General features: G+C 52.4%; 5 protein-coding genes across 5 annotated transcripts; 1 reads left to right on the top strand and 4 right to left on the bottom strand.

The window, feature by feature from the left end:
* Positions 1-2: 2 nt before the first annotated feature.
* AB675_5383 (Retinal dehydrogenase 2) lies at positions 3-1,545 on the bottom strand (the record flags this gene model as incomplete). Its single annotated transcript, XM_018145589.1, has 2 exons — positions 3-1,051; positions 1,116-1,545. The coding sequence occupies 2 exons, from the start codon at positions 1,543-1,545 to the stop codon at positions 3-5; spliced, it is 1,479 nt and encodes a 492-aa protein (XP_018001926.1).
* Positions 1,546-1,813: 268 nt separating this feature from the next.
* On the bottom strand, positions 1,814-3,002 carry AB675_5382 (NAD-dependent alcohol dehydrogenase; the record flags this gene model as incomplete). Its single annotated transcript, XM_018145588.1, has 2 exons — positions 1,814-2,153; positions 2,284-3,002. The coding sequence occupies 2 exons, from the start codon at positions 3,000-3,002 to the stop codon at positions 1,814-1,816; spliced, it is 1,059 nt and encodes a 352-aa protein (XP_018001806.1).
* A 338-nt stretch (positions 3,003-3,340) lies between these two features.
* Positions 3,341-4,951, bottom strand: AB675_5381 (Hydroxymethylglutaryl-CoA lyase, mitochondrial; the record flags this gene model as incomplete). The annotated part of the gene is made up of 1 exon (XM_018145587.1): positions 3,341-4,951. One exon carries the CDS (start codon positions 4,949-4,951, stop codon positions 3,341-3,343), a length of 1,611 nt encoding a protein of 536 aa, XP_018001853.1.
* A 2,095-nt stretch (positions 4,952-7,046) lies between these two features.
* Positions 7,047-9,346, bottom strand: AB675_5379 (Cutinase transcription factor 1 beta; the record flags this gene model as incomplete). The annotated part of the gene is made up of 2 exons (XM_018145585.1): positions 7,047-9,194; positions 9,275-9,346. 2 exons carry the CDS (start codon positions 9,344-9,346, stop codon positions 7,047-7,049), a joined length of 2,220 nt encoding a protein of 739 aa, XP_018001790.1.
* A 515-nt stretch (positions 9,347-9,861) lies between these two features.
* Positions 9,862-10,923, top strand: AB675_5378 (uncharacterized protein; the record flags this gene model as incomplete). Its single annotated transcript, XM_018145584.1, has 2 exons — positions 9,862-10,392; positions 10,603-10,923. The coding sequence occupies 2 exons, from the start codon at positions 9,862-9,864 to the stop codon at positions 10,921-10,923; spliced, it is 852 nt and encodes a 283-aa protein (XP_018001956.1).
* Between the last annotated feature and the right edge of the window lie 1,529 nt (positions 10,924-12,452).

The following is a 12,452-nucleotide window of genomic DNA, read 5'->3' as shown; positions in this document are numbered from 1 at the left end:
TGTCAGGCATTCATGTTGATCAGAACAGTCTTTGGCTCAGTGTAGGCTCGAAGGGCGTATTCGCCGAACTCGCGTCCTATACCCGATTGTTTACGGCCGCCAAATGGAGCTTGCATGTTCATATATGAGACGCAGTTCACACCCACCACACCAGTGTCCAACAGAGACGATACCCGCAATGCCCTAGAGATGTCCTTTGTGAAAACGCCCGACATCAAGCCAAACTCTGTGTCGTTGGCCAGCCGCAGTACGTCGTCCTCGTCCCGGAAGGTCTTGATCACTGCGACAGGGCCGAAGATTTCGTTCTTATAAACTTCGGCGTCAATGTCCGGGTTAATGAAAACCGCCGGCTCTATGTAGCAACCAGTCTCGCCATGCCGCGTGCCACCTACGAGAAGAGTCGCTTCTGTCTTTCCACGTTCGACGATTGCTCTGACCCTTCTGAACTGAGTCTCGTCAACCAATGGACCGAGCTTGACTGACGCATCCTGTGGATCACCGAGATCATTGGCAGCAGCAGCGATCCTTTTGGTGTATTCCGCTATAAATTCCTCAGCCACCGATTCCTGAACATAGACGCGAGTCGCTGAGACGCATACTTGACCCGATCGCGCAAGGATAGCACCCACGGTCCAGGTCAAGGCATTTTCGATGTTGGCGTCTTCGAAAATGATCGCAGGGCTCTTCCCTCCCAGCTCCAGCGTTACTCTTTTCAGATTGCTCTGTGCCGCCGCCACCTGGATGGCCTTGCCCGTAGACACGCTTCCGGTGAAGCTGATCTTTCGAATCTTCATGTGCTTGGCGAGCAGGGCTCCGGTACTGCCGTCGCCGGACAACACCTGAATCACCCCGGGAGGGAACCCGGCTTTCTCGAACATTGCGCCCATGGCGAGAGAACCGAGTGGAGTCTTCTCCGACGGCTTGACGATCAAGACATTGCCGGTTGCCAGGCACGGAGCTGCTTTTAATATCAGGGTTGCCACGGGCGCGTTGAACGGGTTGATGGCTGCACAAACACCCAAAGGCTCCTGGCGAACGAGCTTGACAAATCCTGCGGAAAGTGAATTTGGATCCCGAGACGTACAGAGTTCAAAAGGCTGTAAGGATACACGTACCATCGTCGGCGGGAAAATAATCTCCTTTGAGCTTGTCCGTCCACCCTGAGTAGTACAAAAGACAATTCCGAATGTACGTCGTCTCCCGGGTCGGAATGAGTGACACAGGGTTGCCGGAGGTCAAAGAGTCGAGAGTCAGGATCGCAAGCAGATGGTCCTGCAGCAAGTCGGCCAGTTTCAGGAGACAGCCAGATCTGGCGAGCGCTGTCATCTTGCTCCATGGCCCACAAAAGGCTGCTTCAGCATGCTTGACGGCAAGATCGACATCGTGCTCGTTGGCGATGGGGACATTTTCCGATACGAGGCTGTTGTCTTTCGGATTCTTGAGTGTCAGGTATCGATCTGAAGACGACTTGACATATTCGCCGTTGATGTAAAGGCGACTGAAGCCTTTGGGATCGAGCGTCTTGGGCGCTTGTACACTTCCCATAGCGCCAGAAGATAATGCTCCGTGACGCTGGCGCGGGTTGTGCAGGTTGTTGTCAATTCAATCATCAAACAACTCAGAATTCGAAAGGACTACCCAGGTAGTCGTCCCCCGTCAATCAATTCAAGTTTGATTTTATTGCCGAGGGACTATTCACATCTGACGTTAAAACCCACGTTTCTAGCATGCTCGGCAGCTGCGAAAAATGTAGTAGAAGAAGATATCCTGAGCGAGAATACATGACCACCTGCTCTGGTATACAACTAACAACCTACTTCACCAACACCAGTCTCCCATGCAGCTTGCCTGCTCTCAGCCGTTGTATTGCTTCATCTGCTTTGTCCCAAGGTACTGGCTCAACAGGCACTGGCAACAACTTCCCTTGCTTGGCCAGTTCCAGCACTCTGTGAAAGTGTTCGAGATTCCCTGTATTGTTACCCATCACGGTGGCAGCCTTAAAAATGTTTCCAACGAGGGAGAGGTTTAGTTCTCCGCCCATGACACCCACCTGGACCATACGGCCGCCTTTGTCAAGGAGGCTGTATCCTGTCTGTGCAGTTTGCGAATTGTTCACAAAGTCAATGACACCCAGAACAGGCCCGCCAGTAGCCCTGAACCCGTCAGTTTCAGTAATGGGATGAGTACAACAAGTAATTAAGTTTCGCACAAGTGGAGATGTGAAGCTCGGCCGTTATCTTCCGCTCAATCTGACAAGGCAATTAGGGGTCATGGACGACTTACTCGAGAATTTGTTGCGAGAGCTCTGGTCCTGAGCCGCAAACGTACTTCTTGGCACCAGCCTCAAGAACGGCAGCTTCTCTTTCAGGAAAGATGTCCACACTGAGAATCGCCTTGTGGCCAAGGCCTTTGAGCATTGCCACAGCGGACAGTCCAACACCACCCGCACCAATGAGCACGATCCAATCTTCCGCCTCCAAAGGCATGACCTTGGAGATGGCGCTGAAAGCCGTGATCCCCGAGCAGCTGTAGGTGCACGCGACAGCGAGATCAAGCTGTCCTGGATCCAGCAGGTACTTGGACTCTGGGACAACCACGTGGCTGGCAAAGCCGCCGTCTTGCAGAACACCGAGAGACTTCTGCTTGCCGCAGAGATTATCCTGACCCTGTGCACATCGTCGACAATGACCACAGCCAAGCCAAGGATACACCAGCTTTGTGTCGCCGACTCGGATGTCCTGGTCCTGGAGGTCTGGCCCGACTTTCAGCACTTTGCCTGCTATCTCGTGCCCAATTGCGCGCGGTAGTTTGACGCCACGGTCGCCGATGCGGAAAATCTTCCCACCGCCGAGATCGTAGAAGCCCTCCCAGAAGTGCAAATCAGAATGGCACACTCCGCAGTGCGTGACTTCCACCACAATCTCCTGCCCCGACGGCTCTGGGATCGCTCTTGTGATCTTCTCAAGCGGCTTGCCATGCTCGACGACAGCCCAGGCTTCCATTTTCATGTTCTGTTGCAGTGTTTCTGGAGTGTTGGTACGTGTCGCGTGTCTACTGCTCCGCCAATTGTCTCCTGCACCATATAGCTCTTAGTGCCGAGGAACATCGCTTTTCATGGTTCTTGACGGTGTTGGACTCAGTGCGTCATTCAGTCACGGGAATAACCTGTTACTCCGCACAAAATAATCGGAAGCTTCTGAGGATCTAGTTTATAGCCGAGGAAATAAAGCGACATCACGGAGCAAGATCCAATAATCTCGTGTCATTTCCTCGGCTATCAGATAGAACCGCTGGTTAGGCAAAGGAGGCGTGTACGCTGCACCTGCCTGGGTTAAGTTGTTCACAGCTTGGTACCACGACTGTCCCGGTGGAATGCGGGCCAGTCCACCGTCTTGATTTTCTGTTGAAATTTCTTGATCCCGTGCTGACCTTCCCCACCGGACATCAACATGTTGCCAAAAGTCTCGCGAATGAAGAGGTCTTGTGCTTGCGAGCCTGGACCGGTGAACGAGTTTCTGACCAGTTGTTTACAGGTCGCTGCAGCCCTCGGTGCGCTTGACTTCAGCTGATCGAGGTAATTATCGATCATGTTGTCCAGCTGCTTGGGGTGGTCTGCAATGCCGTGGATCACTCCGAGGCGCTGGAGCTCTTGAGTGCCGACATCTCGACCACTCAACATGGCTTCGCGGAAGAAAGGTATGCCCCATTCCCGACTCATATATTTCGAGATGATCGCCGGGGTCATGCCGAGTTTGACTTCTGCCAACTTCCACTTTGCAGATTTGGCGGCGAGCCTGACGTCGCATACGAAACCGAGTCCGACTCCACCGCCGTAAGCTGGGCCTTGGACAGCGGCGATGGTGATTTGAGGTGCGTCATCGATGGCGCGAAACAGTCGCACGATCTTGTCGTGGTATGCGGCCGAGTCATCTCGGCTGTCTCCAGTCAAATCCATGCCCGTGCAGAAATACTTGCCTTCTGCTGTGAGCACAATGTGGAACGTCATTGGATCCTCGGCGAGGCGTTCGAAAGCCTCCGTCAAGGACACCAGCATGTCGGTGGTCATTGCATTGCCATTTCGGGGTCGCGTCAAAGTGATTTTGACCGAGTTTCCAGCTCTTGCCACAGTAAAACCCTCGTGTCGTGTCTCAACGGACCATTGCCGAGCCTGCGTTGTTGTCTGAGGTTCCTTACGAGTGTCCGAGTTTGCAGATACCGTAGTCGTGCTCACACTTTGCTGCTTCGCAGCCAGAGCAGCTCCGGCACGGCTATTGTTGGGTACCCGAAGTTGGCCTGATATCCATGAGCCAACGAGGGATATTTTGTCGAGATCGATACCGGTGGAGATGCCAGAAGTCTCGAAAGTATACACAACGTCCTCGGTTGCAGCATTACCTTTGGCTCCAGGAGCATACGGACAACCACCTAAGCCAGCGACACTTGAGTCAAAGATCCTGACACCAAGGTCGTAAGCCCTGACAATATTGGCGACAGCCTGACCGTAAGTATCATGAAAGTGACCTGTCAATTTGGATGCTGGTACATCTCTCAGTAGAAGCTCGAGCAATGCTTGAGTCTTTCGGGGTGTGCCAATGCCTAGAGTGTCGCCTAAGCCCACTTCGTCACAACCCATGTCCAAGAATGCTTTGACCACTTTGACAACATCCTGGGGCGGCGTTGGTCCAGAGTACGGGTCGCCGAATATACACGAAACCACCCCTCGCACCCAGAGACTATGTTGTTTTGCTTGTTGCACCACTTGCCTAGCTGTTTCCAATGCTTGTTCGACCGAGCAATTCTGATTCTTGCGGCTGAAAGCTTCGGTCGCAGACGCAAATACTACCACCTCCCTGGCACCACTTTGCAGGGCATTGTCAAGTCCTTTCTGGTTGGGAGTCAGTACAGAGAATCTACATGACTCTTGGTGGCGAAGATCTGAAATCTCTCTCATGACCGCTGCTGAATCGGCCAGCTGAGGCACCCATCTCGGCGACACGAACGAAGTTGCCTCAATATCTTGGACGCCCGTCGCGGCCAATTTTCTGATGAGTTGTACCTTGGTGTGTAGTGAAACCGTAGGAGAAATGTTCTGCAATCCATCTCGAGGCCCAACTTCTATAATGCGAACAGCCGATGATGCTGCTCTCGACTGAACATGACTATGCCGCCTTAACCTGGGCAAGATCCGTCTCGTTGGAAAGCTGTAAAATGTAGCTCGTCGCGCGTGATCGAGACGGCCTAGTAGCGACCTCATACTCTGACAGAGAAAAGCGCTTCCCGATGACCGATGGAGGGCATCATTTCGGTCACAGCATTGCAAAGAGTGTCAAGCAATGAAAGTTGCGTAGGGTAGGAATACCGACATCTTCCTCGGCTAGACGGCCAAAAATCCCACTTCGGCACTAGCATCCACAGAGTGTCACCATACATGTACTCGTCCCATATCTCTACAATTGATCTCTTACAACATTGCAATACGGTTGTGCTGATTTAACGTATGATGCGTCCAAGACCCAGCACTCGCTACTTGCCACCAGCACGAAATCTGTCTGCTCATAGCATCAGGACAGCAGACCACACCAAGACTTCGTCACGACTGCACGCGGCAGCTGGCCGTCGATGCAGCTCGACAGCATCGAAGGTACCGGAAAGCTGTCGTAATGGTCCATTGACTGGCGTCAAAGTCTTGGATCTTTCCAGGGTTTTGGCAGCACCTTTTTGTACGCAGATTCTTGGTGACTACGGTGCCGATGTAATCAAGGTTGAGGATGTCTCTGTTGGCGACGACACCCGCTACTGGAGGACCAGCGGAGAAGGCAAGCGGTGGAAGAAAGATGCAGGCCCGATATCTCACTATTTCAGCGCCGTCAACCGCAACAAACGATCTCTGGCTCTCGACCTGAAGCAGAGTCAAGGCAGGCAAGCACTCCTCGAGCTTGCCAAAGATGCAGATGTTCTCGTGGAGAACATGCGACCGGGAGTGACGACCAGGCTAGGCATCGACTTCGAAACAATCAGCGGCATCAACCCGAGAATCATTTACGCCAGTGTGTCAGGCTACGGTCCCTCAGGGCCATATGCAGCCCGAGCGGGGTACGACATGATCGCGGGCGCGGAAGCGGGAATGCTTCACTTGACTGGCGAGCGCAATGGGCCTCCTGTCCGTCCTGGGCTGGGTATCACGGATATGTCGACCGGTCTCTTCATGCACGGTGCAATTATTGCCGCACTCTATGCTCGCAATGCTACAGGGCGAGGCCAGAAACTCGACGCATCCCTCTTTGAATCGCAGGTCGCTTTACTGACCAACGTTGCGACCACGTGGCTGAACATGGGCCAAGAAGCCCAGCGATGGGGCACTCAGCATCCCAGCGTTGTCCCCTACGACGCATTCAGATCCAAAGACCTTTACTTTGTATGTGGCGCCACCAACGACCGGCAATTCAAAATTCTCTGCGGCATTTTGGACCTCCCCGAGCTGCCGGACGATGTGAGGTTCTCCACCAACGCCAACCGTGTGCAGCACCGTGATGAGCTGTTTCCCTTGTTAAATGATGCCTTTGCCAAGAGGACCACGGAGGAATGGAACGCGGCATTTGAGGGAAGTGGCATGCCATACGCACCCATCAACACTATCGAAAAAGTGTGCTCCCATCCACAAACGCACGCTCGAGACATGATTCATGAAATCGAGCTCTCAGCGGCAATCGACGGGAAGGTCAAGATTCTGGGTATGCGATAGACCAAGGACGAGGGCGGAGGCTGATCAAAGCTAACTGATTCCCAGGACCGGCTGTCAAGTTCAGCGAAACAAAGGCGACTATACGGGCACGGCCACCGCTTTTGGGTGAGCACAGCAAAGAGATCTTGCGGGAATTGGGCTACAGTGAACATCGGGTAGGTGAAATGACTTCAGCCAAAGTAATTCGAGCAAGCAGGTAAGAAGCATGCCACCCACAATCAGCGGGAGACGATCATTGGCGATAACGACGAGCAGCAGCTAGTTGAAGGCCGCCGCGTGTACTTTCTGCCATCTTCGACGATCATTACGTTGGCTCCCAGGGCGGGAAGGGGTCTGCATCGTAATGAAAAGTGCAATGTCTCGGTGCCGACGTTTCCAACATCGACAACGTCTCATCGAACCCGAAGCTTGGGTCGTCGTCGACCCAAGTGGAAAATGTGTGCTGGAGGGAACTGTCGAGCTGACTGATGGTAATGGGGCTCGACGTGCGAGTCAGAGCTGGTGGAACGGCTGCCATGTCTGAGTTGATGCAGCCGGTTTGCGTCCCACTGATGTTGGACGAACTTTCTGCTGACATATGTCCGGACATGATGACTGGATTGAGATCTGATCCAGCGGATAAAGGTAATGAGGGAAGTCGCTCGTGTCTCAGATGCGCTTTCCTTGCAGCTCGTTCCTTCCGAGGCGAGGAAGCCAAATGATAGGATCTTAGTTGAGACAGAGGCATCAGCAGACTCAAGCCAGCCTTGCGCACCGTCATTCCAAGGAATGCGACTGCAGAGTCCGCCGAGGCATATGTATTTCGCAACTCTTGAAGTAGCTGTGAAGACTGACAGAAGCGATAAGCACTTGCGTCCCTGGCATCTTCGTCACTCGACTTCAGGGTAGACAAATGGGCCAGACTCGCAGCCAGAAGAGCCGATACTGCACTCGTTGGTAACAGATGAAAGTGGCCTTGTTGATATATGGTCTGAGTGATCCGCGTCAGAGTGCAAGCCGCTGCCTTGACCTTTTCACGCGACAGGGCCTGCCCTGCAGCATCTTTGATTTGCCCAACCTGCCGTTGCAACATGTGCGGACGATGAAGCACAACAATGGCAGTTCTGTAGATCATGTGCAATATTGGCCAGTGGACCTCACTGCACGCTTTGGAAATGTCACTTCCACGACTCAGCGCAAACGGTCTCAGCTGAGGCTCGAGGACCTCGTACCAGGTCCGCAGTTCTTCGTCACACCTTGACAGACTACTGAGGCGTTCTTCCAGAGGACGTGGCGCAACAATCATCGATTTTGTCATCTCTGTGCGCTGCCCGAGTACCGTGTATTGCGTCGACAGGATGTGGCCTATGCAGACGCATAACTTGGCAAGTTCGATGCAACAGAGTGCGCACAGGTGTGCAAGATTTGAGTCCTGCTGAATATATACTTGACCGGCGGAGGTAGTGAAGTCGATCTTGAACGCGCTCGTGTCGAACGCATGCATGTCTAGCGGCTTAACGTCGAAGTCGCTGTCCTTGATTCGCATTGGACGACGAAGTCCAAGGCCTATCAATCGATCGCGAATGTAAAGGCTCCACCACAGTCTGCGATGTAGCATCTGAGTCTCTGGCGGCAAGGAGGGGGCGCTTGAGCTGGAATTTAATGCCATACTTTGAGCCTGCGACAAGGCAAGCCCGGACCAGTACCATGTGTGTCGGCGTTTATCCCACTTCTCGTATTCAAAACTCATGAGAAGCAAGGTCTGTAGAACGGCAAGATCGTCCTGTTCAATGTCAAGGTCGTGTAACAGTCGTACCCTTGTGAAATACTCCTTGCGGGCTTCTTTGAGCGTTACAAAACCTGTGTCGTGAACACTATCATCAGGAAGATGCGCCACCCCTGCGAACATTATCGCCTGAAACAATAGCAAACTGATCCGCTTTTGCCCATCGTTGGCTGCAATTGTCTGCAACGTTTCCCTCAAGTTCAAGATTGGCATGAAGACATGCACCCCCAACATGTATGATCTTAGAATCTCAATCCGAAGGTTTTCTTCTGGGAGATCGAATGCGCCCTTGCTGCGAAGGTAGTTTAGATCTTGGAGCTCCAAGCTATCGGGCAATGGCTTGATGTATGCAGGGAAGCAAATACTTGGCGATGATAACGGGGTCGACGTGACAGTTGAAACCAAAGTCGGAGCAGAAGCTGACTCTAGAGGTTGCCGTATCGACAAGCCTTCATAGCCTTCGCACTCCTCCTGCTCCGCAGTGGTCGACGCGCAAGGGTGATTATCGAAGGTCAGGCAGACAGGAATTGCATCTTCTGGCGCTTCAGACTTGCGCGAGAGCTCAGGGCCCGCGCCATCGACAGTGGCAGCGGTCTTGGGACTGGTAAATTCTTGGCCAGTCAGTTGTTCAGGGCGATCCGCGCGGTCTCTCTTAGCGGAACGTTTCTTGTTTATGTCACTTCGACACTTCCGGGTGGTTGGTACGACGCATTCAAGAGAGTCGAGCTTGCAATTGGTGCACAACTGAGAGTTGAAAGCAACATCACAGCGAACTTTTCTTGCTCGGCACGGTTGACACGCTTTCTTCGCACGTCGTTTGACAGGACGGTCAACGTCATTTTCATCCAATGTCAACTCTCCCCGTTTAGTGCAGTCATACTTGCTGTCGATACTAAGCTTGATGGCGTATGATTGAGCTCTTCCAGTGTACGTCTGATGGACCTCGGTAGGAAACAAAGAGCAGGTGAGTGCCAAGGTACAGTCTTCCATTACCCCGGATCACCGGCATCCCGAGTCGCGGGTGTAAATTTGAGTTCACTTGTTGCCCTTCAACAGCAGTGAGAATCGCGCTCCCCCAATACTAACCTCGGAGAATACTGTGCTGCTGGAGACGCAATGCGACTCATATCTCGACTCACCTGGTACTCCGTGATGCCTCTTTCTTCGAGAGGCGTCTTCGGTATCCACGAGGTTCTTCCAGTCAGCCAGAATGGTCTCAAACTCCAGCCCAGAGCTTCACATTCCAAAATCGGATGAGTGCTGTAAGGTGTCAATCATCAACACAACATGTGATCTCACAGTGCCCCCGGACTTTTTGGTTGAACCTCCAATGGATGGTTACGAGTGGATGAACATGCCGACTTTCTCCTTCTACATCGAGCATCAGACTTCGAAGCGTCAACTGCTCTTCGATTTGGGCGCCCGTAAGGATTGGGAAAACCACGTCCCTCACATCAAAACCTTGGTCTCTGGACACGTCCCCGGAATCCGCATCTCTGAAAACGTGTTGGACATTGTGGCCAACGGTGGTGTGAATCTGGACGGAATTGAAGCTCTGATTCTCAGCCACTGGCATTTTGACCACTGCGGAGCTCCCTCTCAGCTTCCAAAGGGTACCAGGGTCGTTGTCGGTCCTAGATTCAAGGAATCGTTCTTGCCAGGGTATCCCGCCAGAGAAGATTCGCCGTTTCACGAAGCCGACTTCAAAGATCGCGAAGTGGTCGAAATCAGCTTTGACACCGGCTTGAAGATTGGTCAGTATCAGGCGTACGACTACTTCGCCGATGGGAGTCTGTTCATTTTAAATGTCCCAGGTCACGCCATTGGTCACATTAGTGCATTGGTCCGAACTACACCGGATACATTTGTCTTCCTTGGTGGTGATGTCTGTCATCATACTGGGGACATTCGACCATCTACTTATATTCCTCTGCCCTCGATGATACCTGACACAGTTGCACTTGACAGAAGGATATCACGACCTTGCCCTTGCTCGGCATTTCTCTCATCCCATCATCTTGGAGACCAGGGTCATAATGTAAGAACAGGCGAGCCCAAACATGCCTGCGCTGTGGAAAGGGCTAACCAGTACTAGCAACCCTTCCTCCGTCCTTCTTCTGGACCAAACAGCTTTTATGCCGACCACGCAACCTCGATGAAATCGGTCGATGCGTTGATTGAATTTGACGCAAACCCCAACGTTTTGATCGCTATTGCACATGATCCAGCACCGTTGGATGTCTTTGATTTCTTCCCATCGACCATGAACAACTGGAAAGCCAAAGGATGGAAGGAGTCGAGTCATTGGGGTTTTCTCAGCGAGCTGCCCTACAATGGTACTTGCGTCAGGGGTCAGAGGGTTGACGGTCTTTACGACTCGAAAGGCTCCAAAATCCGGGGTATGAGTATTGAATAGAATCATCGCTCTCACAAAAGCACCCAGCTGGGTCTTCATATCTTCGCGTGTAGTCTCTCCGACGCGAGCTCCTGTTTTGCTTGTTCCTGAAGGATTCGCTTCAATTTCTTACCACTCATGCTCTTGGGAATGTCTTTTCCTATCACAATCCCACCTGTGCAGTGTTTGTACCTGGTCAAGCGCTTAGCCACGAATTCATGTATGCTCGGCGTTGTGAGTGAGGATCCTTCCTTGAGCATGACATAGGCTCTGGGAACCTCGCCGTCCGATTGCTTTTCTGCAACAATGCCAATGACGGCGGCTTCGATGATATCTGGATGTGTCATCAACACAGCCTCTATTTCGCTCGGCGAGACTTGAAAACCTCGAACTTTGATGAGTTCTTTCTTGCGATCGACAATGTACCACAACTTGTTCTTCGATGACCGGTCTGCGTCCAGCGAATTAGATGATGGCGAGGTCAGCGGCACAAGTCTGTTGGTCCGGGTACTTACATGCAATGTCACCCGTGTGAAAAAACCCATCTTTGTCCCAGTCTCTTTCGTTGGCTTCCGGGTTTAAGTAGTAACCCTGACAAACAAGCGGTCCCTTGACGCACAACTCGCCACGAACATCGTCAGCACTGATATCGTTCCCATCATCATCGCAGAGCTTGACAGTCATGTTGGGCAGCATACGGCCCACAGAGCCAGTCACCTCATCTCCATATTCATGTGGGAGACAACTGCATGTGCATGACGTTTCGGTCATTCCCCATACCTGTGCCAATGCAGCCTCGTCCGAAAGGAGCTTTCGGAAGCGAGCCTGACTCCCGGCATCTAGAGGCGCCGCTCCTGCATGCGCGTGTCGAATCGACTTCAGACTATACTTTTGCGCGAATGCGGAAGAGTTGATCATGTGAACCATGGGCGGCACAAAAGCGCCCTCCGTGATCTGATGCCTTTCGATGTTCTTCATGAAGCTTTCGAGTTCGAAGCGGCGTAGAATGAACATTTGATCGCCCGAATGAAGGGGTTGGAAGTGGCATATAGGCGCTGTGGCAGCATGGAACATCGGAAGTGCAACCAGTCTTCTCTTCTGCCAAGTGGTACCTTTCCATTCCATGAAGAGCGTCTGCTGCGCTATCATGTTGTAATGAGAAAGCATTGCAGCTTTTGGTAGACCTGGGAATTGTCAATACGTCGCCGCCGATCGCGTCCAAATTCCATACCAGTGGTACCTGAGCTGTACAATAGTGCAGCAGTTGTGTTCTTCGCTGTTGCCACATTGTCGAACATGGGCCAATCCAGTTCACCATGCTTGAAAAGCTGTCTCCATGATTTCAATCTGACACCGTTGTCCAGTGTGACGTCTTTGTCATCGAAGATGAGGATTCTGCTTTCCGGGAGTCCAACTGATATTGCTGCTTCCAAGCAAGTTTTTAAGAGTTCAGGTTCTACAATTACTATGCTCGCCTGAGAGCTGCGCAAGTGGTGTTCCAGCTCGTAAGCAGTATAGCTGGGATTGCATCCAGTATAGACGCCGCCGAA

Source organism: Cyphellophora attinorum (assembly GCF_001299255.1).
Source record: "Cyphellophora attinorum strain CBS 131958 chromosome Unknown Contig8, whole genome shotgun sequence".
NCBI classification, from domain to species: domain Eukaryota; kingdom Fungi; phylum Ascomycota; class Eurotiomycetes; order Chaetothyriales; family Cyphellophoraceae; genus Cyphellophora; species Cyphellophora attinorum.
Note: the sequence above shows the minus strand (reverse complement) of the source record. Positions and strands in the feature narration are given on the sequence as shown.